The sequence below is a fragment of the Neolamprologus multifasciatus genome, chromosome 19 (assembly GCF_963576455.1).
Source record: "Neolamprologus multifasciatus chromosome 19, fNeoMul1.2, whole genome shotgun sequence".
NCBI classification, from domain to species: Eukaryota; Metazoa; Chordata; class Actinopteri; order Cichliformes; family Cichlidae; genus Neolamprologus; species Neolamprologus multifasciatus.
Genome location: NC_140457.1, coordinates 21,635,213 through 21,662,042, shown reverse-complemented (window position 1 = coordinate 21,662,042; position 26,830 = coordinate 21,635,213). Strand labels below are relative to the sequence as shown.

Below are 26,830 nucleotides of genomic sequence, written 5' to 3'. Positions count from 1 at the left end.
TTAAAAGAATGAGCTCTAAAGAAAGTGTCTTTGAAAGAGGTATGATTATTAACTGCTGCCTGAGAATTCTTATAAAGGAAAGGGAGTCTGGCCCGAATCATGCAATGTCACGGTAACCCAACCAAGAAGTGCACTGATCATCTGGATATCACTGGAGTATGCTCAATGCACAACAAATCCCTGAGTGGGTGAGTTATACTGAAGCTTAAATCACAAAAGCAGATTGAAGTTGAGTCAAAATTATTACTCCACATCCAGGAAATGTGTCCCATTTTCTGATATGCTAATGCTAATCATGCAGGGTCGAGGTGACATTGTCAGGATGAATCCCTTTTTATGTCGGTCATATGAGCATCACTGGAATAACTCACGTGAGTAAGGCCAAAGTGAAATTTTTTTGATGAAGAGTATGTATAATGTTCAGGATCAGGAACATTTTAGAATCCAGGTGTTTTATTTAGCTCTAGAAATGGCAATGCCAGGCTAGCTAGGCTACAATGATCATTAATACTTATAATACTTACTAGTAGCATTGAAAAAAATCCACTTTTTTATGGTTTCAAATGACTTTGTTGATTCCATATTTTTCCTATAGTATCAGCATGTAGTTAACAGTTACGATTATTGATTATTGTATGATTATTCTTACAGTCTATATCCATGTCAACATTCTAGCAAATACAGCTTTAGGGAAAAGCCATCTTACAGCCTTGGAATAATTTATTAACCAGCTTTATATTTATTTATTGGAAAACTATAAAGTGGCATCTCAGTAATCGTAAGAACCTACTGAGTTACTGTGATAATATGACCTTGTCATGATACCATGATCTGACAATGATATGATTTTGTTATGAAAAAAGATGATGTTGACAGAATAGCTTCCATCCATGTAAAGACAACCCACGGGAAGCATCTGCTGATGAATTTCAGCCCCACTTGAATGATCGAATGGTTCGTAGTGCTACACAAAGGACCCGCTGAGGGTCTGATGAAGCCGGATGGTGAACAGTGAGCTAGGTGGAAGCGGAGTAATGTTTCCTCTCACCTTCACCATTTGGCACACTTTTGGTCCTGCTGAGATTTATATTAGAAATTAAAATTAAACTCTAGTCTTGTGGAGCGCAAACAGCTGTGTAAAGGGTCTCAGTCACAAGCCTTGACGACAAAGGATTAAATAATTTAATTAACGGTACCAACATGAGCTTCACATTTGTAGATCTGAGTAAAATGACTCAAACACAGTTTTAAGGCATATGTGCACAGTTGAGATTTTAGTGGTAATTTGTAATAATTTGATTATTCTTACAAGCTATGAAAAATACAACAACAGAATAACCTGCCAGTTTCTCGTTGCACAGAATAAACTGTATCCCAAATCATATTTCCTTACTTAAACTTGCTTTTTTGAGTACATAGTTTAATGCAGACTGACATACAGTCATTTATTGTGCAATATCTGTGTCTGCAAAATATAAAATATCGAGTGACTAGTAAGCTGTTTCTATACTGCACAGGTGCAATGCAGAGAAACAAATACCTGCTAACTAGTGCTAAATAACAAACACAGTCCTAGAATTTAACTCACCAAAAACAACCATTTGCCATAAGTTTGCTACATATAGAAAAAGGAGGTACTGGCTAATAATCTTCAGCCATTGAGAGAAGGATACACCATCATCGCTAATATTTGGTAGGTATGCATGCCAACTTGTTATTTTCAGTACAGAGTATTACGTGAGGCAAGAGGCTTTATAGCTGATGTTCATAAATTGCAGTAGTTAGCACATCAGTCTTGGTCACTCCCTGTAAGTGCACAACTGCCCTTTTAAAAATCATTAACTATGAAGTGTACTAATTGAATGTCTAATACTACAAGTACTACAATAGTTTGACATAGCTATATTTAGGGGAGCCGTTCATAATCATGTGGGCTTTTGATTGTTATTTTCAGTGTTACTGCAAAAGGAGATTGATAATCACACTGAAATCCTTAAACAAACAGTGGTCTTAATCTGTATGATTAAAGGGACTCGAGTCACTGAGAGGACTGAATCTGACATTGAGCAATTTCTGTTTTGTTTTTTTAAATTTAATGTTGCTTTCACAGTGTTTTTATTGTAGATTCGATCGGATTTACTATTTCCCTTGACAAGAAAATACCTTCAGGCAAGGCCGTTATCATGAAACCTTGAAAAAGTCTTCACACAATTGAGGAGAATAACTTTAACTTGTTGCACTTCATTATGGCAGGCTGGAGCAAACTGTGAACAAACACACAGAGAGGGATGGATGGATAGACGCATTATTTCAAGGGAAAAAAAAGGATAACTGCTAACATACCCCCACACCAACAGAGTGAATAGATCTCTCAAAGCCTGTCTCATCTTCCGTCAAACATTTGCTAAGTGTACTGATACAGTATAGTCTTGCATGTAAATGGGACATTTACATATGAGCATAATGCACTATTCATCACATGAGTCCCTTTTTATTTTGACTGCTCTGTCAACAGCAAAATTTTCTCGATTGAGTTTATTTGCAACAAACAAAAGTGAAAATACTGCATTTAAATTAACCCCACAGACCTCACATGGTAAATGCTGGCCATGTTTTTCTCCTTGAGTAATTATTCTGTTCAAATAGCATATATTTCTCTCCAGGCAGAGAGTGCTCGGGCTGAATGGATGCTGCGACTGCATAATGGTCCTCAGACGTTTGTTTCCTAGGTAACGTGGGGAGGGCATGTGGAAAGGGAGGTATAAAAACACTGGCAGCTCCTCTGTGAGTCTTACTCTGAGGTGAAGCGCTCACTCTAACGCAGTGAGTATCGGAGAACTTGCCGCACAGTTCCTCTCCCTTTTTGCCATCTCTCTTTCTCGGCTCACTTGAAGGCTCAGCACTGCAAGTAGTTGTTGTAGGATGATGCGGCCAAAAGATTTACGCCAGGGCTCTGGCACTAAGACCTTCCTCGATGCCATGCATGGCGGTAAAGTCCACCTTGCACGCTTCATCCTGGACGCACTGGATGGACGCATTATCAACTCGAAGACGGAGAACAGCCGCACCCCGCTCATGCATGCCGTCTGCCTGCAAGACCCTGGGACCAGGGCCAAGTTCACCCGGCTGCTGCTGGAAAAAGGGGCAGATGTCAACTGCCAGGATGAGGACGGTCGCACAGCCCTGAGCCATGCATGTGAAATGGGACACCTGGACGTGGTCAAACTTCTAGTTCAGTTCAATGCTGACCCTGATATCACTGATGCCTGGGGAAACAGTGCCCTCATGTATGCTGCATTTTCTGGGCAAAGCCAGGTTTTGGAGTTTCTGGTCAGGGCTTTCAAAAGACTGGGACTGAGGCTGGACAGGACCAATAATGCTGGCCACTCAGCCATTGAGGTTGCCAGCTTCTTTGGGCACAGTCAGTGCGTCCAGATTCTGAACTTTCCTTGCAGGAGAAGTGTTGCTACAGATGATCCACTTGTTGATGCGAGTACCACTCAGGAGGGTGAGTGCCGTCTGCCCCGCAGGCTCCCCAGGCAGGTTCTGGAGAGGTTCTCCAAACAGTTAAACAATGAAGACCAATTGCCTCGGGTATTTCAGAGACAGCTGAAAATTGGCGACGGCAATGGAGTGTGGAACCGTTTTCGATGTCCCAGGAGCCAATCTCAAGAGGAAAACCATCGCCACAGCTGGGCTCTGCCTCCTCAACTTGAGAAAAGCCAAACTGAGGGGGATCAAAGCATTCTCTTCACAGCCAAGCAGTTGCAAAACTGCCACCTTAGAGAGCTAAGGGGGACTAAAACACTGAACTCTTTTCCTGAGCCAAGCCAGAAAGATGTCAGCCGAGACACTGGACTTCCAGAGCAAGCACCAGCGAGTTTTCCTCTCTGGGGCAAAGCAAAGTCATTTAACCTGGACCTTCTGAGCAGCCGAAAGCAGTCCTATCAGGGTGATGTGCGTGACATGAGCCTGTCAGCCAGCAAATTAAAGAGAGCCTCACTGCAGGATGAGAGATGCCTGATAGATAAGATGGACTGTCATGGGAACACCCAGGGCTTGACAAACGATGCTGACAAAATTGTCTCAGTGCCAAAACCTCTTTTAAACAGCAAGAATCAGCCTGCACGAGTGCCAGAGGAGAATGTCAAAGCTAAGAATGAAGAGGCTAATGATATGGCTTCACTGAGCAGAAGAGAGCAGCAGAAAAGGGGCAGCTTTGGTGCGACTGCCAGACACAACAAGTTACTTCCTGCCAGGGGAGAAATTGAGTCAGGGAAGCTCCCCGACCGTACCCCGGGATTCACGGGCCTGGGGACCAGACTGCTACGGCGATTCACTGCACCCGAATTTATGAGGATGGTCATAGACTGCTCGTCGGGCTCCTCGAATGGCAGGGGTCGGATGTCCCGCTCCGAAACCTTTCCTTTCTCGCACACGCACCAACAGGTCAACAGTCAGCCGAGCGTCGACAGCATCAGTGGAGTGAAGTGTGAGTTCGAAAGCTGCTCGTCTCAGTCCACCCTCGACTAGAAAAAGGACAATGTCAAACCGCAGAATTGGCTGGTAGTGGATGTTTTTTAACAGCATTTAAACTTCTGGTACTTGCTCGGCAGTAGCGCCTACATACTGAGAGAAGTAATGATTCCTCGCTTTTGTTGCAGCTTATTTGTTTTTCAATACCTGTCAATAAAAGCTGTATAAAGTGCAATTTTGCTAACCCATGTTTAAAATCCTTTACAAATGAACCCGATTTCAGTCTGTGAGCTGCTGAAAATGAATATTTTGTTTCACATGTATAAGATTTATATGACCTGAAATCGAATGTATTTGATATTGCTTCTGTGTTTATAATAAAAAAAGAAGAAGAAATGTATTTCGCCTAAATATTCAGTCACCGTGCACTGTATGATTCACGCTCAACATGTAATAAACACTTTAAAAGACCGGCTCATTCATCCTGTACTATGCATGTGCGAAAAGGACTCAGAGTTACTTAAATGGATACCGCTTCAGTATGCATCATTTATTGATTTGTACAAAATTAAAATGTGTAATTCTCTTTTTCATGAATGCTTCACACAGAAATAGAAATACATGAAACATGTCAACATGTATCTGTGTCAGAATACAAAGACTATGTGCAAAGTGTTTCTCAGCAGGTCGACGTCCTGCAGCATCACATGCCAGGCCTGTGTGCTTTATCTAGGCAAACAAATGCAAATACAGTCACACACATCTTCAGGAGTAACACACACACACACGCACACACACACACACATAAATCTTATGATTTTTAAAAAGTCTGTCACAATACAAAGAGTTGAAGCGAACGCTGAAACCTCACACATTCATGCGCTTCCTCTCGCTCTCTCTCTCACACACACATGACAAAAAAACCAACTACACAGTCACAGTTCAGTAAAGAAAAGTAACATTTTGAATTTGTTTCACATAATTTACTGCAGTGAATCAGCAGGTGTAAGATCCTAATATTCAGTATTTACATTATTAATTTATCTGCTCATGGTTCAAGTCCATACCTAATAATGAAACCTTATTTGCAACTTCACATCATACAAACGACCAACAATACCTTTTTGAAATAAAGAATAAATAGAAAAAAGAGAAACATGGAATTGGTGGTTTTCCAGTAGCCCAATAGTAGCAGCTGGGGCTTTCATCTACCCATTTGTTATGCTAATAAAAGGAGAATTGTCTTTCACATCCCTGTTTCGTACATATTCAAGCATTCACATCAGGCCAGGTGTGCCTCCATTTGGCCATGCAAAGAGTGTGGATTGACAGATTGTTGTCCAGTTTCCACTACAGAGTGTGAGTGTGCAGAGGTAACTTTATCCCTGCCTAATAATGTCACAATGAGCTACTCTGGTTTGAGCCTAAACACCAGCTTTAAAAGCTTTACACAGCAATAATGCCCACTATGAACACTATATAGGATTTTTATAGTAGCACATGTACATATAGTCATGTGGAATATTGATTTTTGCTATCACTTTGATATGCACCACATTGTGCTGTGTTGAATCCCATTGAATGTTACAGGAAACCAATCGATAATCGGATCGCACCGAGCTGAGAGGTGAGGGATCGCATGCTGCCTTTAACTCGCTCCTAAGAGGCTTCTCTCATGCCCGAGACCATGCTGTGTCTGTCTACCAAACTTGCCGCCGTTACCCCGACAGCAAAATGCTGTCTGGGTCTGCGCCTCTGGAGCTGATAGCCCATTGGCTTGGGAGCTGAAGTTGGACCCCAGTTGCTTGTCCTCTTCTGAGGCCTGGACGGGTCAGACTGAAGGTGGGTGTTGGGGGACCAGAAGCCCTGTGGGGTCAGCAGCGGGACATGCGCTTGCGGTATTGCTCCACCAGTGGGACCAGGCACTGAGGTGAGCCGCTCTGCAGCAGGAAGGGGTGCTCCAACAAGTCGATGGCGCTGGCTCTCTCTAGGGGGTCTCGAGTCAGCATACGGTCCAGGAAGTCTTTAAGAACTGGGGAGACCTGCACCAGGAAGAAATACAAACAACCTTTATTTGTCACATAAACAATCATACAGAGTACAACATGTAGTGATATGCTTGCGTCTGCGCTGCGCACAGACGTAGCTGCGCCATTCCAGGGCTTGGTTTTTAGCATGGGGGGTCTAGACAGGACCGTTACTGGGTCGAGCTTGCGACTCCAAAGGTGTGTAGGTGTATAGGAACATAATAGGTACGTATAAGTACATAATATAGTTGTACTCCAATAAATCATTGCAGTGATATGGTTGTGTAATTGTGTTGCATCCAGCATAGACACTTCAGTCTGGACCATCAATGCTGCTAGCTTGCGTTCGTCTGTTCTCGTACCTGACTGGCGTTTCGAACAGTAGGAGCTGGCTCATCCCTCAGCCTCTTCATCGCTGCTACAGGGGTTTCACTGAAGTATGGCGGCTCTCCATCCACCATCTCAACCACCATGATGCCCATCGACCATATATCGACCTGGAAATAAACCACGACACAGGAAAAAAAATGTCTAACAGGTCTCATACTGTTGCACAGATTGCTTCTGTTGGCAATCAGTGCTACACTAGTGGTATTCATGCAAACTGAATGTGTGCCTCCTCACTTCGGTGCCATATGGCGACTTGGATATGACCTCAGGCGCCATCCAATAAGGTGTCCCCACTAAAGACTTCCTCTTAGGGATGTCCTTACTGATCTGTGCACAGAAGCCAAAGTCTGAAAGCTTGACCTGTGAGGAAAAAAAACGCTTTCCTTAATTTTAATCAAGAAAGCAAAAAGAAAAAGAAAGAAGGAGACAGAAAGAAAGAAACATTTCATACCCTTCCGTCTAACGTAAGTAGTATAGAGTCACTTTTGATGTCTCTGTGAATGACTCCCTGTGAATGGAGATAGGCCAGGGCTTGCAGCACAGCTTCACACACTGTAGCAATCTGCTCTTCACTCAGCCTGCAGCACAACACACAGAAACGCACAGATTTACATGAACATTTCACACTTTTACACTACTAGTTATGACGAATCAACAGGACTTAAAGTTGAATTTCATGAATCACCGCACATTAAAGGCAACGATAAAGTAGGCAAGGTTCAAAACAACAACTCCCACATAGCAGAGTGACGAATGAAGCACGCCCGTTCTGCCGTGATGCTAATGTGCCTTTGATATTTTTTCAAGTGCAGCATAAACAGTTGGAGTCGAGCAGCAAAACGACATTTCACAGATAACACCAGGTAACAATTACTTTACAGAGTAAGGTTCCTCCCACACACAGCTATCATTGTAGGTTAAAAACTGTCTAAAACTATATAAGATAAAATGATTAAAACTGGGTGGATTTTTAAAATAATCTGACATCATAGTTCAGCCTGGAGAAACAGCATACACAAAGGACTCTTGATCTTGATTGTTGTGTCAATATCCTGATTATTTTAGGCTTAGACCAGCAGTGGCAGTGACAGTGACAGCTGGCTCACTTTATATATCGTTTGGTATGAGAGGAAAATTTCCATCCCTTTGAGTCAAACAATCTAACCCTGAGGTCACCCTATGGAGACTGAGCCAGCCATCTGTTAGTAATATAAACCATATTGACAGCTCAAACAAATACACCCTGATAAATTTCAGCTCCCTGCTGCTGGTCAATATGTTTTCTCCCTTTTTGATGTATGTCGTAGCGTCAGGGGATCACATTTCTACCCAAAATCAGCCTTCCATGTGGCATTTAAACACACACAAATTCAATTATTTTACTGTATTATTATTTTTCTCTGGAGGAAAGCGGCAGACGTGGCGTGCATGAGAAGACTTGATGACAGTTTTGCACTCCTGGGAGGAACATCAATTACTCACCAGTTGATACCACACTACCCTCTTGTGGCTGATTTAGTTATTAAAAAATATAAGTTCCATATGGAATCAATGAAATACAGTTTTTTGTTGTTGTTGTTGTTGTTTTGTTTTTCTTCTGTGGATGAAGATATTTAATGGCGTTCTCACCTGGTTTCAGAAACAATGTTAGTCAGTGCTCCACCCTGCAAGTACTCCATGATGACCCACAGCTCTTCCTCCACCAGAGCAGACTTAAACATCTCCACCACATTTCTGTGCTGATAGTCCCTCATGATGACCACCTGCAGCACAAAACATTATTTGGTGGTATAATCTTTAGAAATATAACAAACAATGTTGCCACTTATTGGTTCTCCAGCAGTAAAGATGACTGCTGCTCTGTCATTGGAATTCACCGCCACGCAGAAATATAGTTCATTAAAACTCCATAAAGATTACAAAGATGATGACATCAGTGCTACTCGTTCAGACTGGAAAATACATCCAAATGACAGATGTGCATAAAAATATTGGACTCTATAAAGGCACACTGTGTGTCAGCTGCCTTTTCGAAGCCTCTTGGTTTTTGTCAGATATGATTATATTTGAATACAAGTGATCACTTAACCTTAATAAGCCATTGGATGTGTCACCCAGAATCAGATACTAGTTAGTGATAAGTAATACTAATAAAATATTAGACTTGTTTGTTTTTTTATTGCATTTGACAGCCAAAGCTGTCAGATAACTGCATTAAAAATGTTCAAACGTTGCTATGAAAGGCAAAATTAACTCTAGAGACCGACTCTGTTTTTTTCTCGTACCAGGCTGTAAACACTTCCCTACTTTAAAGCTGTGTTAACATAGGGATTAACTCACTTAAAGTGCTTTTTTTAGCACTTAAAATGAAGCAACTGACTTCTCTTTGATGCCCTGATATCACTAAACTGCTTTCCCACAGTCTAAACAACAAAGATTAGAGATATGTTGCTGTAAATGACTCTCGGTACATTTTAGAGTTATTTGCATTTGTATGTTGGATTATTTTTTTGTACCTCATTAAAGAGTAGCTCTCGCCTCTGCTGCCGCCGCAGGTCCATCATCTTCACCGCCACTTGCCGGCCGCTGTGCTTCTCTGTTGCGATACACACCACCCCTGTGGAGCCCTCTCCGATCTTCACAAAGTTCTCCAGATAAGAGCGGGGATCGCCTTTGTCCACCACCATCTGCAGGGCCGCCTTGAACTGTTCATGTGTCACCTTAGGTGGGTCCGGTGGCGGTCTGGGTGAGGGGTGTTGCGGGGGTCTGAAGGCAGGGGAGCAGGTGCCTGGAGGACTGGTGGCTAATGAGCCTGTAGGTGAAGGTCGAGGTTGGGAAGGGCTGTCTTGTCTGGGATAGGGAGGGTTGGGGCATCCGGAGTGTCTGAGAAAGGGGTCTGGTCCACTGGGCCTCAGTCCCATATTAGGAGACAGACCCAAGGTGTAGCTGGCTGAGGAGCGAACAGTCCGCTGGGGTCTGACGCCTCCCACAAGAGGACTGCTGGTGCCGGTGGGCAGGAAACCAGAGTGGTACCTCACTGCTGATTCTCCCTGCACAATAACACAGAAAAATGGGGTGAGGAAAATTAAGAGAGAACTGAAAGGCAGTTGGCCACCTGCCTAAGGTTCTTGACCCACTTTAAAACTAAATGTAAATCAAGTTCTTCACTTTCCCTCCTTATCCACTTCACCTGATGTGACTGATGTGTTGTTTTATGGCCCCAAGTGTCCTGCAAAGATCTCTTCCTTCAACATTTACAACCCTACTGGCACCATGAACCCACTTTCATTATTTTTAAGTTTAGAATTAAACCAAAGATTCAAACTCAGAACTTTAATCCTCTTTAGTGAAAAAGCCAATCAATAAGCTGCTTCACTAAAGTTCCACAACCTAAGCATTAACATGATCCGTGATGGTTTTTTGACAGCAAAATATAACTTTATTTAATGTATTCAGAGCTCATGCAGAAACATGCTGAGTAGTTAAAAAATGATGTACATAGGATTAGAAATATGCATATATTGTGTATTCTATAAATAATGTATTATCGGTGCACTTAATCGCTGCAAAGGCTTACTTTCAGGTCATAGGAGGAGAACGGCCTGCCAGGGCTGTTCTGTTGGTGCATGTACATTGGTATATTGGGTCGGAGTTCTGTGGTGACTGTGCCTTGATCTCCCTGGGGTGGTTGTACCGTCATAGCAGGGCTGTAGAAACAAGCTACAGGCCTTTGATTTGCTGGCATTCCCCTTGACAGCTGGAAATCTCTCTTCCATATCACTCTCTCCTGAGGACTACCCATATCACTACTCATATAAGCCCCATGACTTGGCATCTGGATGTTCTGGGACTGAGCAGGATGTGATGGGCCCTCGAAAGAGCTGACCCCGACTTCATAGGTGGACGTGGCCTTGGGCAAAATCCCATTAGGTTGCAGAGTGATACTCTTCTTCATGCCCAAGTAGGGGGTGTTGGTCTCACTGTGGATGTTCCTGGCCCTATTCCTCCACTGTTCCTGACCCGCATCCTCCTCCTCATCGTCGTCGTCGTCCTGGGTCAGACCCTCATACTGGTAAGTGTCTCCCTCGTTCACTTCCCCCAACCTTCCCAGAGACTGGGCTCTCTTCCTGGCTGAAGGGCTGCTCTTCCGCAAAGAGTTGGAACTGGTCACAGACAGACGGCTCATGTCATTGATCATGGCTGCGATGTAGTCTCCGTGTCCGATCATGCTCCCACGCACAATGGTCTGAAAGGAGAGAAGCATTTATCTGTATCACATCCTGCAAGCCATGATGGCATTACAGAAGGATTTTGGACAGAGAGGAATGAGGGTGACATAATCATTGCTCAAAGGCGAGTTAAATTTAGACTTGGGAATCTGTAAAGGACATCTTTGTCATTCTACAAAGATGGTGACTTGAATTTATTTTCCCCAGTGGCCGAATCTGACAATACACCAACAAATATACTTCGCAAATGTTTAAAGCGAAACACAAAGAAAGAGCCTTTACAACTGCTCACATGCTTTCAGATTGTCGAGATAACCGCTCATGAACTTTCTCGTGGTATGCACAACTGGCAGGCAACCAAAAGCAAATGACCTAAGCTTGCCCTGACATAAAATCATCAGACAATCTTTAGATGTTTTGCCAGAACAGGCTTGATGTAACACTGACTGCATGGTGGTTTAGTTTAGTAGTCGTACTCAGGGTAGAGTCATGTTCAGTTATAGTCTACTGCCTCTCCCATTTCTCTGGCTCAATGCCATTACATCAGCACAGGGGGGGTAGAGGTCAGATGACATCTCACCTACTGTAGCACCTCGCTGTGAGGAGGGAATGGCAGGTGATAATAGCCTCTGTGCAATTTCACATGCTTTTTAAAAATGAAACTGTCTTCTCATCATGTAGAAATAATCTGAAATATGCTGAATCTTTATTTTTCTATTTTTAGCTTTTAGGATTTTCTGTGTTTCTGATGACACTAAACCCATGCTGACTGACCCGAGTGACCTAAATGCTGGAATGACTGTTCTCATATTTCACAGCACTAATAACAATCACGTCATAGACTTAACGAAATGTTTGTGGGTTTTTTATTTTCTGGAGGAACCATAAAAAGCGTCAACGGTGTGTTCAATGAAGCACAGAAATCCTGAGATTTGCAGGCTTTATCACTCACTGGCATTTCCTTTGCTGTACCTGCACTTTTTATCCCTTCTGCTTGACATCTCTGGGAAGGCACAATGGACTATTATTAATTGCCTGCGTGGAGTAATAAATCTTGTGGCCCCTATGAGTATTCAACATTGTACAGTCAGTGTACACAGCAGGGTCATTAGCTCAGCCACATGATAGATAAGAAAGCAAAAAGATGGGGAGGGGAGAGAGCTCTCCACGTGGCCATCAGAGGATTGTGGCATTTTCTGTGACAGCGCTCACAAATACTTTTGCACTGACGCAACCAGCACATATTTCTCTGTGAATGAAGCTCATTACAACTTAATGGGAATCAACGCCACACGCCATTCATTAGTAGTCACCTCAGGGTAAGGACAGAGAATCAATAAAGGGCAAAATAGCTTACCTTCTTTGGTCTCAACTCCACCTCTGTGATCCTGGAAGGGTCCACCATGGGTTTGGGCCTTCGCAGGTTCTCTATCAGGCTTTGCCACTGTGTCGGCAGGCCCACAAAGCAGCCGCGCTTAGCATCAAAAGAGGTGTGAACTCGGTGCTCAAAATTCTTGGGCGCTGATATCTCAGGCCTCTTCTTTTTTTTTTTTGCGAAACATCTTTAGGTCCAGAAGGGTAGCAGCCTGTCTGCTTCAAAATGTCCCTGTAGGAAAAAGGTAATCATCTTTAAAGAAGTTGCGCCCAACATCACATTCAGCACAAATTTAAGTAACTGTAAACCAGATATTTGAATACAAATAAAACTCATGTGCCACAATGATTAGAGAGCTCTCATTTGCCCACTACTCCAGGTTCATTTAAATAAAATGTGCCAACAAATGATTCTTCCACATGAGAGAATATAGATATTCAAATGGCTTATCTAATAGCTGTGCCTGGGACGTGGATGTCCCACACTGCCTTGCTGGCTGTCACAAGCTTGCGCCACAGAGAAGAGCTCCAAGGAGAGCGAATGGATTTGTAAGCACATGTGTAATGAAGGATATCTGGTCAATTAAGGCTTATTCATTCTCTGTGCCCTTTTACTGATGAGCACGAGGCTGGGCTGGCCAGCGCCCACAGGCTTTCAGTGCATTAGCAGAATAAGTACAACACACATTCATGCACACACATATATACAGACATAAATATACTCTGGCAGGCTATCCTTCAAAGCCTTTTTATAACCGTTTTCATATCCCATCCTAATTAGTAGCTTGTGTGCCCTTGATTGCAGGGAGGGCAACTACTTAATCTTCAGATGGATGGTCCTGTATTTCTTGAGCCACTAACTCGGGTTTACTGTATATGCAGCTTTATTTTCCATTCAAGTGGGGGGGAAATAATTAAATGCATTACATCTCATTTCCTCGGCTGCACAGCTGTAAGGGGAGATAATCACTCACATTTAAGTCACTTGATTGGAATTAATACTTTTTTTAAAAAAAAATAGCTCACAGCACGGAAGCCGTCTCAGCTAGCCATGCGAGGGGGATGCCAGTGCCGGTCTGCTGCTTAGTCCACTACATCCGTCCTGATTTAAGTATTTGTTAACTCTAGCTTTGTGCTGGACATGCTAAAAGCTTTATATTGCTTTGTACAGACTCTACAATAATGGGGAGAAAACCCAAACAAGGAGACGACCCCCTATGAGCAAGCGCTTTGGTGACAGAGGGAAGGAAATACTCCATTTTAACAGGAAGAAACCTCCAGCAGACCCAGGCTCAGGGAGGGGCAGCCATTTACAAGGTGGGCCATTTATATGGATACACCGTAATAACATGGGAATGGTTGGTGATATTAAAGTCCTGTTTGTGGCACATTAGTATATGTGAGGGGGCAAACTCCTCAAGATGGGTGGTGACCATGGTGGCCATTTAGAAGTCGGCCATCTTGAATACAACTTTTGTTTTTTCAGTAGGAAGAGGGCCATCAGACTTATTGGTAATGTCACAAGAAAAACAATGGTGTGCTTGGTTTCAACGTAACTTTATTCTTTCATGAGTTATTTACAAGTTTCTCTTTGTTCACAGCCATTGACATGTCGAAGAGGTTAACACGTGAGGAGCTGATCGAAATTGTGTTGATATCTGGTGAACGCAGATTTCAATGCAAGACACCCTACGAGACCACCCAACTCCCATGCTACAGTTAGCAAACTGCTTGCTAAGTTTCGTGAAACTGGTTCAGTGTTGGATTTGCCAAAATGTGGACGCAAGAAAACTGTCACTAATGAAGAAACATCAGTGTCTGTCCTAGCTTCATTCAGCAAGAGCCCACAGCGTAGCACTCGCCGCATGTCACTGGAGAGTGGCATTAGTTGAACATCGGCGGATATTAGCTACTCACAAATGGCACCCTTACAAACTCCAGCTACTGCAGCATCTCAACGAGGATGACCCAGATCGGTGCACAGAATTTGCAGAATAGGCAAAACAATAATTGGAAGATTTTGTTCAGTGATGAGGCAAACTTTTATGTAAACGGTGAAGTTAACAAACAAAACCACCGCTATTGGTCTGACACTAACCCACATTGGATGGATCCCTCCAAGACTGTTGGAACAACAAAAGTGATGGTTTGGTGTGGTATATGGGGTACAACGATAGTGAGTCCATTCTTCATCAATGGAAACCTGAAGGCCACTGGATATTTGAAATTGCTACATGATGATTTGTTTTCCTCTTCATGCACTGAAGCTGGCACGTTCCCTGAGTTTTTCCAGCAAGATGATGCACCACCACATTATGGGTGCCAGGTCCGAGCATTCCTAGATGAACAGTTTCCTGGAAAGTGGATTGGTCGTCGTGGGCCAGTTGAATGGCCCCCAGGATCTGACCCGTTTTATCTTTGGGGTCATCTGAAGGCATTTGTCTATGGTGTGAAGATACGAGATGTGCAGCACCTGAAACTACGGATACTGGATGCCTGTGCTGGCATTTCTCCTGCAGTGTTGCTATCAGTGTGTGAAGAGTGGGAGAAGAGGGTTCCATTGACAATCCAACACAATGGGCAGCACATTGAACACGTTTTATAAGTGGTCAGAAACTTGTAAATAACTCATGAAAGAATAAAGTTACGTTGAAACCAAGCACACCATTGTTTCTCTTGTGACATTGCCAATAAGTTTGATGTGTCACATGGCCCTCTTCCTACTGAAAAAACAAAAGTTGTATCCAAGATGGCCGACTTCTAAATGGCCACCATGGTCACCACCCATCTTGAGGAGTTTGCCCCCTCACATATACTAATGTGCCACAAACAGGACTTTAATATCACCAACCATTCCCATTTTATTACGGTGTATCCACATAAATGGCCCACCCTGTACTTTGGAGGTGAGGGGAGGGAGACATATACAGGGTTGAATGTTTGTCACCCATTTAACTTTTTCCCCCACAAACACAACATTTATATACTTTCCCTGTACCCTTAAAGACTGTTTTTGACACCTCAGTGTATATCAGTGAGCATGTGTTTTGAAGACCATTAGAATATTTTTTGGGTTTTTTCTGATGGTAGCTACAAAGGCAGATACCACCCTCATTAACTACGTTTATAAAACCCCAAGATATCTTGTTCTATAAACAAGTCGAAACCACACAGTTCAGAAGAGAGCTTCAAGGATTATTCCGAGTAGGCTTTCAAGAGGTAAGAGTTGAAGTTCTTTAAAGCTTAAATTTATGGTTTATTGCAGTGGTGCTGCTTTGAATGGGTCTTAGTTAAGACAGTGAGGGATCTCCTAGGCCTTAACTAATCTGGACCTCTTATCCTAGTTTGTAGTGTCTGTGCCTTTTGTAGCATTAATTAATGCATAGTCTGAAGCAATAATACCACGTCCAAGAAGTCTGTGCTCCAACTTTGGTGAGGGAAATTCTATTCTTTACATGTATGTGGTCTACGGACGCAACTTGCTAGCCAAACTTGCTATCATCAGGTTATGGTTTGTGCTTAGTTCTGTCTCCAAAAATTACAAAACATTAAAACCGAGGCTTCAAAATGTAATAACAAAAAATGGGTATATATGGGTATGTCCATATTGTATTTATCTTTCAAGCCGCGTGTGCAAATGACCAAATGTTGACATGCTAAACTAAGATAGCTAATACAGCAAACACTCTACTGCCATAGCAGGCTAACCTGACCTGTCAAGCTCAAAGCACTTCTGTGGCCAACTAAATCCTCACAGAACTTTTGTTTGTTTTTGCAAAAAGTCACCCTGAAATGAATAGCCAATGCAGAGGCCTACAAGGTACCCTGAGAGGATCAGATACTATCTCCCATCATGCACTGTGAAATAGTGGGAGCTGAGAAAATTAGCTTTTCAGCCCTCTGCAAACCAGCAGGCGATCACACTGGCAGCCTTTCCTCTTTCCACCTCCGCCCTCGGATCAGCATGGCTCTAATCAGCATCAATGACGCCTGTTAAGAGATGTATTGGTAACTAACCCACGCCACACGCCCTGCTGCATCGCTGCAAGGTAAAAGTAAGTCAGGCCCGCTGGTCACATCAGCTAAACCTCCACTTCATTACAGGAAGGGAGCGGTAGGATGAAATAGGTGGGAAGGAGGGGGCGCAGAAGGACTGCTAGAATAGACGTGACACTCGCCAAGGATAATTCAATCACAAGGCTAATATGCTAAGTGTTGCATAAACGCATCACTCTGTGCTCTCCCTATGTACATAATGTGATGCTGGGAAGGACTTTAATTCTATCTGACAGGGACATTATGATGTGAGGGCTCTCAGAAGGTGGGGTGAGAGGAGTCGGGGCCAAGATTACAGTCAAACGTGGATATATTAGAGAGACAGGGACCCAGTTTCTTTCCTGGAGACACCGAAAGGCTTTTAAGTGCCAGTTGTGGCCCCTTTTGAATACAAAATGCCTGCAAAAAAACACAAGCTGCAAAAATAGAAGATTGTGATCTCTGTCTGGGTTTTTTTTAATTTTTGCACTGCATGAGAGGCTGTTTGCTTAGATAGCTGTTAAAGATGCCGATGCTGGCATTGCCCGAACAAATATTTACACATTTACGCTCACGTATTCTTTTATATGCATACCAATCAATATTCGCTTGAGTAAAATGCAAACTGCTACAGTACCATTGCAAAAAGAGCAGCTGGTTTTTATGATACTTCATCAAGTTGCATCAGTTCAAAACAGCAGAGAACAGAATATATCACAGTATTCATTATTCATACTTGACCACTCTTCCCCTCTGCAGACTCTGGAAATACAAACTAACCACTGTGGTATTAGACACAAGAAGAAACACACATGCATACTTGATTCATTCCTGGGCAGAATTAATTTAAAAAGTTGATACAATTATTGATTTACAAGCTTTAATCATATGCGACTGGCCTTAGATTGACCTCTCAGACTCTGCCGGGCATATGACAGTCCTGATAGCAATATGCTATTGATTTCTAAGCCCTAAAATATGTTTCCACAGAGCTTGACTTGCACAGTCCACCATCTCTTTCCAGTCACATCCCTCAAAACTGCAGGGACTTGACCCTATGCCTGAGTGGCTTTTCTTGAATCTATCAATGTGCTGATGCAAAACTCCGCCAGCTGCTGTCACAGACATGAAAGGAGAGCCAGGATGAGGTCACTCTTAAAATTGTGTAACATGAGGTGTTTTTCATCTTCACAACTTAATGCAGGAGCAACAAATTAAACAAATCCAAATGCGTGACCTAAAAAAAAACCCTCACAAATCCCATCACTGAGAAATAAGATCTCATACACTGAAACTCAGCAAAAATCTTTTTGCAATAAGTATTTCTGAAGTCTGACTAAACATAAACCTCGAAAGAAAGACTCCACAGCCTGCACATTCTCTAACGCATGCAAAATACACTTATTTTTCTGCAGAAAGTAACCACTTAATCCCTTTCCCAATCCACGCTCAAATTAATATCCAATCATAGCCTTACCCCTGACTGGATGGAACTTCTTCACCTGGCAGAGTGGCTTGGCCTCTCATACCATCCAGAAATTCAACCGAGCAATCCATATGTGCCCCACAGACAACATGACAGAAGAAGAGAGAGCATGCTTTTCTTCCTCTCATGTTCAGATCACCCCAAGCAGGAGTTCCGGTTGAGTGGGAGGGGATCGAGAGATAAGAGAGATATTGGATTTGCTCGATGTTAGTGCTCCCAGCTCTGTTAAATGATTTTTTTTCCCTATTTGCCCTGATTTCTGCTTCTATCTTTTTGTTGGCGTGCATGCAAAAAAATGTAATGAGTGTGCAGGTGACTGTGCTTGCAGGATTAGTGGTGTTCAGTCCCTCACTGATCTAATTTTAGGACGCATCATTTCCCCCCCTCCTCTCCCGCACTAGATGGGTGTTTATTTTGTACGGGATTCATGTCAAATGGTGAAGTGAGGGTGTGAGACGATGGAGATGAGGTAATCCTGTTTTTGCACTTGTCAATGCATGTATAAGCATAATCCAGCTATACTGAATTACAGGAGGGGGGTTACATCTATTTCATAATAGTATAGATAGCATCAAGGTCTTAAATGGTGCTTTTGGAATCTACAGTGCAGTGTAGAGCGCTTAGAGATTGCTCTTCTATCAGCTTCATTATGATGACCGTTTTGCCCTTTGAGTGTAATGAGACTGCCTCTCGAGGGGGCGGTGGGGGTCTTGGATGGTCATCTTTTCCCTGTGCTTTGTAAAACACATACACATGCACTTACACACACACCGTCTGAGGGCATAAAAGGTACAAGGCGCCGGACGTGACTGGACAGTACAATAGCAGTGTTTATGATTTACGTTGATGTCTTTCTCTTTGAAGTCACCTCTGCAAAGATGGAAGGACTTTCAATAAGACCTTACATGTGATGTAATAAGCTGCATTCAACGACACGGAATAACAAGACGCTAGCACTCTGATACATCATGCATGACAAAGCACTCAGAATATAAGAAATGCTGGAGAATGTCGGCATGAATCTATTAGGTCCATAAAGTCATTCTTTGCACAAATGTGGCTTTGGTTGATTGCACAGTTTTGTTTCTTCAGGCATGCTAGCTGCACTGCACTGGAGATGACATTGTTGGGGTGTCAGTCTAACACTAGCAGTTGAACAGACTAAAATAGCTACTGTGCAATGATTATTCAAAGATGGTTAAACTTTGGTGACGTCTTGACTTTTTCTTTTGTGCAACCAGCAAGCCATCAATTCTGTGGAATACCTACATACATGAACTAAAACAGTAATAATGATAATACCAATAATAACATCTCCGTATAAAGTAGAATGCGGGTTCAAAAGTATCAGTGTCAATGTCCTCATTGCTATTTCTTCCATAAAGAAAAGCATCACATCTTTTCATAGTCACTCCCTTATTTATGGTTCCTTGAGGAACAGACCACTTGTGCTTTTAGCACCTTTAGACTCTCCCAGCCAAAAGAAGGGTGCTAGGTCTGACGTGTGGACAAAGATCCTGGATCAGGATTCAGCGACCCTCTGTAACCTCAAGTAGGCTGCTGCTTGAGTTGCTCTGAATTTGAAATGCTTCCCCTGTGTAACATAAGCGCTTACAGTTGATGGTGGAATAACTAAGAGGGAAGAAATTACACGAACTAACTTGGTCATGTATCTTGTTTGTAAAGGAAGACTCCATAGCTAGGTGCTTGATTTTATACACCTGTGGTAAACACCTGAATTGTTTATTGCTTACACTTACTGAACATTTACTTGAAGACAAGATCAAATTGACACTGCGTCTAATAAGTCTAATAAGTCGGTGTGCCTGGGACATTGTCTGAAGTTTCTCTTTCTCAAATGTAGCTCACATGTAGCATGCAACAAGAGACTGTCGGCTTTAAATGCATTCTGGCTAGCACCCTAGTAGTGTTGCACACTTAACTTAATCTTAAACTCTGGATGAGTAATCCTATGTTAAAAGACATATAAAGAACTAAATTGAAATGTCCGGCACAGCAGAAGGTGAAGAGCTATCCCTTGAAGTGGAACATCCATTATTATTTGGAAATACCTTGAATTTAGCACAAGTGATGTTTGCTAAAAAGAAATCATATGAAAAGAAACCTATGGACTGTGTCTGCACCGCAAACCAGCACAGCTGACTTATTCAACTGCCTGAAAAAACTGCAGTACCATTAATGCATGAAAGCCCAAGGAAAACAGTGTAATGCCTGCTAACGTGTATCATCCAGATTCAACTTAAACGTAGATAAAAAAGTAGCCTATTCGGCGTGTCAGCATATACATCCACTTCCCAAAGACGCACCGAAATCACCAAAGCAATCACATTCAATTTTGTCAAAGACATGTTTCTAATAAATACTGTGAGTAAAACATAATGGACAAAAGATATGTTAGCTGTCATAAAATTCTTTTTTACAAAGTGGGAAAGGGGGTCGAGGAGAGGGATCTTACAGCTGCCAAGAAGGTTTTATTAAATCATGTCAATTAGCAAAATGAATGGAGTAAAAGATGGTTATGTTATTTTTCTGCAAAGATTAATTTCTGAAGATTGATTTAAACGAGTGTAGCACACTGTAAAGGTGAAAGCAGTACCATGTTTAATTTCGCTACTAGCTGTTGTCTTTAGGCTAATAAGGCTGTAGGCAGAATGCACATAGTGGCTCCGTTTGTTTATTTCTGAGGTAATATGCAGAATTTCTCCTTTCCTTTTCTTTGGGATTGCTTGAAGAGTAAGTATGATTTCCCTAAACCAACATTCTCTTTGGATGACTAAAGATATATTGTGCGGATATATAGTGCCAGTTTTCAAACAGCAACTTTCTCAGTCCTTGATGTAGCTGTAACTCCGATAAAAGCTCCACTCAGGGGTAGGGACATAATGTAGAGCATACGCAAGGGCACGTGAAGGACTAGTTTTTGTCTAAAGTTTAATAGCAGTAAGCTTGCACAGAGTGTGGCCAAAATGTATCCACAGACAAACTTGATAAAGTACTCGTGGTGTCGGCATTGCTCCCGTTAACGGTGTCTTCAGGACCAACTTTTGCAATGTTGACATGCAAACTGACAGGAGGACCCACAAGGTGAAACACATAATGAATACAGTCTTGCAGCTGATAAATATTAAGTGTTCATACCCTTGATGATTATAAAACAGATGCAAATATATGAAACCGTAAAGAAAATGTGGCTGCAAAGGTTGCAAAGTGTCAGAGTAGACCCTTATGTAACCATGGAAGTATAGGTTCCTGGTTAGATAGTCAACTGTATTCATATTGTGCTTTCACTTTTCAGTTTATAAAATGAGATATTAAGCATGGATGACCCACATTTACACAGGGAGTTCATTCATAGTGACATATCTTGGGGTCTTTCAAATGTCACATAACTCGCAGCGATGCATCATATGCCAGCTTTCACTCAAATCTCTCGTCGTGCAAGTCTAAAATGGTAGAAGTCAGATTCTGAGAAAGTGAACGATCAAAAACGCTCATCTGTCATTTCCTCATGCTCGGCGTGAGTAAGGAAAAGGCCCGAGGATTGGAAGTACGCAGGAAAAAAACAGTGTCAGTGCCCAACAATGTGGGCTGTCAGTTCCTTTAAGAGCAGAGCAGGAGGGAACACTTGTCCTGTGTTAATATTGACAGGAGGAAACAAGAAATGAGAGGTCAAGACGGGAGCAGTAAGAGTGGGGGAGGAAAGGAGAGTCCGGACACTCAGCTGCGGTGACAGAAAAAAAAAGAGAAGATGGATAAATCTAGGATGGAGGACAGAGAGAGAAAAAATATACTGAAGGGGATGGCTGTAGATTTGAAGCTGTTGGCGAAAATTAGCATAGACATAGACGTTTTTGTCGAACTTTTTGAAAAGTAATGATGCTGATAGGAGCTCTCTTTCAGTTCTGAAGATGCAAACTGTTTTCTCCATCATCTTTTCTGCAGTAAACAAGCCTCAGAGGGGATCTGAGGACAGGACAGTTGCGTCAACACAGCACGTACATCATTCTGTCACCTGACATAATGGCACTGATTCTCACGGATGAGAAAATGGACAAGAAAACTAGTTTGCTCTGCCCTGCAGCGAACAGTGTGGACATTACTGCGCAGTAAAAGCTGTGGTCTCTATCTGCTCCAAACACCTTAACGTAATGACACTGTAAAAACAACGCTTCTCCTGTCCTGCAGGATTTTATGGGACGTTATCTGGATGCTGACACATCAGTAGAACACCACAGACTGTCACGTCAGGAAATATGCATCAATATGTATACTAAGGGCTAGAGGCAGGAGAGAAAGAAAATGCAGCAGTGACCAACACTCTGTTTAATTAAAGATCCTCTTGGCTCTCACAAGTGCTTTGAACAATTTGACGCTGTGCTGATAGAAACGTATGATCAGGCTGGACCAATGGTATGAGCCCAACTTTTCTCTCCTGGGTCTAATTTATTGATGCACTGGGACTCGGCGCATGCTTTACTGTATGCGCATGTGCTTATGAAGGCTTTGATTTATATTTTTTCCTAGCCAAGGCCTCAGCATGTCTCTCCAAGGGACAAAGCACAGGCCATTTTTAACCTCGGATTCCTTTATGGTATCAATCTGCACCAACTCTGCTGTCCTTCTCTGTCACCCAGCATGGGTGCTGTTTCAGCCTAGAGAGAGGGGGGGGGGGACTCATGTCATGCTGTCCTAATTTGGACTCTGAGGATTTTTTAATCCTCGGTGCTTGACATCTCGTGGCCAGTAGCTACACTAAGCTGGTAAATGCACAGCTCCCCCGCCTTCACCAGCATGAACATGTCACAGTCGCTCCTGAAAACAATCGTGAGCCCAGCATGGGTCGCTGGGGCATCGCGACAGCACCTGCGTGCCGTGATCAAGTGTGTGAGAGGTCCGTATCACTTGCTGTCCTCTCGGCGTCCTGAAGCGCGTGTTCAAGTCTGTTTGTTTTACTGTGAGCCTGTAAACCCGCACGATGGGCAACACACGACAAACACCAAAATATAGACTTTATAGAAGAGCGCACATCACCCCGAGTGAAGCAGAAGTCCAGCTGTGCGTGTGTGTTTATGTGCATTTGTGTGTGTATGTGAACCAAAGAGACCTTCTCTGTCACATCCCCTACCCTTTGGCTGCTCTTCCTCTTCCTCTGTGAATATCAATGAATGACCTGAGACATTTTTTTTTACTTGCAGAGCCTCAGTTACATATCAACAGACTACAAATAAATTTTTGAAAAAGCCCATACATTTCAATCAATACTAAACTTATGAGCAAATTACCCCGTATGTGCACAGATAAGATCAGGTGTCGTCTCAACTCACACATGGAAGCATTAACAGTAGAATTGTTATTATTATTTCTTTTTTTAGCAGCAAGTGTGAGAAGTGCTGCGACAGCATCATTCACAATGAGTGCACGGGCAATGCTAAGTGGGCTAAAACAAACAATCTATACACTTCTTTAAAACACCTTCACCTTAGATTGATTTCCACAGAGGACTTAGCATCTAATAGCAGACTAATAGAGAGACTTTACAAATCTATTTTTTCCAGTGTACTGACCAGATTTCTTATTTCTTAATGTGCTCAAACTCAGCACAATGCAAACATCGCATCCCACGTTCATGCAACCCCTCGTACAACAGGTTTTCTTTATGCTAGGAAAAGACATCACGTGTGAGTCTCCTTTATCGTGTCTATTCTTTCCACAGCATCCATCTACTGAAGTATGTATATATGTGCAGTAGTAGAAGCTTGCACTGGTACAACTAAAAATATCACCTGAATTCACACTGGTAAAAACAGGAAGCATCTGTGTCCAGAGTACTCATAATAATCATCCTAGATTTATCAAGTGTGATCCATCTTGAGAAAGACAGCATTTTAGGGAGTGCTGAATCCTTTTTTGTGAAATCGGGGTTGAGGACAGAAGAGACAGGAGGAGGAGACAATGTTGGGATTTTAAGGAGGAGGGGTGAGCAGAAGGTGAAGGCTCCTCTTTTGAGATGCAGTCCATCACTGAATGCATCCTGCAAACCTCTCAGTATCCCCCCCTCCCCACCACCACCACCACCACCACCACATCTGCACCTGGCTGCACTGGCCTTTGCTCCACATCCTCTTTCTCTTCCTCCACCACGACTGATACCTACCGATGGCATACACTAGCCTGCTCTTTATCAATGACGTTAAGCCTCTTTTTTTTGCCCCCCACCCCACTTTACCCCACTCTCCTCGCCGTGAAGAGAGAAGATGGGACTCTGGAGGGATAAAATCATTGTTAGAGAAAGACACCAAAAAAAAATCAGTCATTCCCCCTTACCTTGCTGTCCAGTGAAGAGGAGAGCCTCTCTCCTCCAGGAAGGTTTGGAAGCGAGTGTGCACATACACTCACATCCACTATTATGCGCCGCTCGCTCACGTTCACACACACATTTACACTCGCACACGGACCTACACGCTCTCAAGCTCATGCACACAACGGCGAGGAGGGATGGCTCTCAAGCGAGAGCACACTGCAGGCTGCCGCTTGCCTGGGAAAGCCTGATGCGTTCCTCCCTCCGGGCAGAAGCACACACTGCCATCTCAAAGGCTCTTTGTTGGGGCCGATTCATCCCCGGTTCTGTGGCTGAGTGCTGATTCGTGTACCGGTGCCTGCTCCCGGGGACGAGGGGGTGTCCGTACAATAGATAGACAAAGCCATGAAAAAGAAAAGCAGCATCCAGGAGGAGAGGAATATCACAGCACCATGTAGCTCCTTCCATCCACCCCCCTTTTCTCTCCTTCTCCTTCTCAGGCTCGCTGTCTTTCTCCTATAGACACACACACACACTCCCTCCCACCTCCCTTTCCCTTTCTCTCTTACTCTCTTCCTCCTCCTCTCTCTGCCTCTCTCTTTATCACTTCCCTCCTTCTCTGCCTCCTCCCACTCCCTCACTGGGCTGCAAAAGAACTGATAGCAGCATGTGCCTGTGCCCGTGTGCCGGTTTCCAGTGACTGTAAGGAGAGGAGAGCTCTTCAACACCTCATCACCTGGGATACCTTTCATCCCCCACCCTCTCCTCTCCCCTCCCCACCCACCATCTCTCTGCCTCTGTCTCCTTTGCACATAATGTGCGTGACACAAGAACGCGAGGGTGCTGACTTCACCCGGTGCGCTGCTGTTCACTCAAATGTATTATCCATGAAATGACATGGTCAGGGAGATGGCAGATGGCAGAGGAGGGGTTGCTGTATGTACCGATGCTTGTAAAAAGGGGTGTGGGACTATCCTTGTAGAAGGGCTTAGATCCTCATCCTCGCACTGTCTTTCGAGTCTATCGTGACCCAAAAAACCCCCAAAATCATTGCAAGTGAGGGGACACTGAAACTGAAGTTACAGCCACACTCCTGCATCTGATCCGGCATCATTATTTGAGCGAAACATTTCCCCTCTCCTTTTACCACAATCATTTCCTGAATAATTTATACAGAAGCTAAGACCAGGCACGAAGAAGGAAAATGTATTAGGGTCAAGTCATGCAGAAACTGCCTGCAAGAGTGAGCCACATTTAGGGCATATGTGTAATACATGGCATTTTGATATGAAAGGCACTACGACAGGCTTAAATAATGGCACCCCCCTCCCCCAGCACACACATCAAATAAAGTGAGGTGAAAAACGACTCCACTAAACCAATCTGCATAACAGTGGCAGATTTTCCTGTTAGGGGTATGGCAGACACAACCCCTCCCTCTCTTCCACTCTCACTTGTCAGCATTAATGTCACAGATATTGACTGGTGGTGGTATGTTGTCTTCTTATAGTCATGATTTCCTCTGAGTTTATGAAACAATAAAAGATAGATTAAAATGCACAAATATGGTGATCACAAAAACTACTCCAATTTTTACCAGGGTTATCTCAGCTGAGGTTGCTTATTTATCCTTATCTCTGCTTGCCCAGTATGAAGGAAAGCTGCGCAGGTCAAAAGGTCAGTAAATGAAACACGTCTTCTTGTTTCCGCGAGAATGCACAGAACCACACAATTTTGCTTCAGTGGTTTAGCACAAACATAAAAAGAAAGCTACTGCTGCACTGTTAGGTAGATATTATTTAATTATCATTTTCTTTTTTTTATATATGTATGTATGGAATATTTTAGTGCATATTGTATTGCAATAAAAGGAGAGACTAGGAGATGTTATAAAAGAAATTATTTTTACATGTCATCCTCACTCCTCACCCGGCACTCCTCTCGGATAAATAGCGTAAAAGTAGCTTGTGATGTAAAACAGATTTTACAATGACAATACTGGTCTTAAACCACAGTGTCATTAAAGTGAAAGCCCCAGAGCTGCATAAGTAAGACAACTTTAACTCCTTGCATTTCAATTCATTCTATTGTTTAGCATGAATATGTAGGAATTACAACAGCAGGCTACCGGGGCTCAGAGTATTAAGCTAAAGCAAATGTAATTTTTCATTTAGAAAAAAATATCCACTGACTTTTTCATATGACCTAGAAATCCATTTTTAAATCTGTATGATTAAGACAAGCACTGCAGAAATCTAGACAAAGCCTGTGGCATTAACCTGCCAGCTAATGAGGTAACCAAACAAATGTGCATGGTAATGTAAGTCACAGTTCTGACTTACTAAGTGGAAACAGTGAGATAAGTCAAACATGATCAGAGAAAAACCTAAAAAAAAATACCACTAACTCATGATTATAAGATAATAAGCTGTCATTTTCATGGGCGTAATTACATGTAATTACATAACATTAAGCCAAATTTGAGATATATAAG

General features: G+C 42.9%; 2 protein-coding genes across 3 annotated transcripts; one reads left to right on the top strand and one right to left on the bottom strand.

Moving 5' to 3' along the window:
- Positions 1–2,725: 2,725 nt before the first annotated feature.
- Positions 2,726–5,269, top strand: ankrd63 (ankyrin repeat domain 63). Its single transcript, XM_085143616.1, has one exon. It carries the CDS (start codon positions 2,923–2,925, stop codon positions 4,531–4,533), a length of 1,611 nt encoding a protein of 536 aa, XP_084999742.1. The 5' UTR covers positions 2,726–2,922; the 3' UTR covers positions 4,534–5,269.
- Positions 5,006–25,101, bottom strand: pak6 (p21 (RAC1) activated kinase 6). Of its 2 annotated transcripts, none has more exons than XM_085143615.1 (9): positions 18,009–25,101; positions 12,480–12,728; positions 10,471–11,139; positions 9,410–9,943; positions 8,523–8,656; positions 7,345–7,471; positions 7,128–7,253; positions 6,866–7,000; positions 5,006–6,518 (listed from the first exon to the last, which is right to left on the bottom strand). In XM_085143615.1, exons 2-9 carry the CDS (start codon positions 12,525–12,527, stop codon positions 6,351–6,353), a joined length of 1,941 nt encoding a protein of 646 aa, XP_084999741.1. In that variant the 5' UTR covers positions 12,528–12,728; positions 18,009–25,101; the 3' UTR covers positions 5,006–6,350. The 2 variants fall into 2 exon arrangements, with proteins under 2 accessions (XP_084999741.1, XP_084999740.1); XM_085143614.1 differs by having other exon boundaries at positions 24,363–25,101.
- Between the last annotated feature and the right edge of the window lie 1,729 nt (positions 25,102–26,830).

Excerpts from the sequence above, each read along its gene's own strand:
- ankrd63 (XM_085143616.1), top strand. The coding sequence starts at position 2,923 with ATGATGCGGCCAAAAGATTTACGCCAGGGCTCTGGCACTAAGACCTTC.
- pak6 (XM_085143615.1), bottom strand. The coding sequence starts at position 12,527 with ATGGTGGACCCTTCCAGGATCACAGAGGTGGAGTTGAGACCAAAGAAG. Across the intron at positions 7,001-7,127 it reads AGTCGCCATATGGCACCGAA|GTCGATATATGGTCGATGGG; the intron begins GTGAGGAGGCAC and ends GTTTATTTCCAG. Across the intron at positions 6,519-6,865 it reads CTGTTCGAAACGCCAGTCAG|GTCTCCCCAGTTCTTAAAGA; the intron begins GTACGAGAACAG and ends TTCCTGGTGCAG.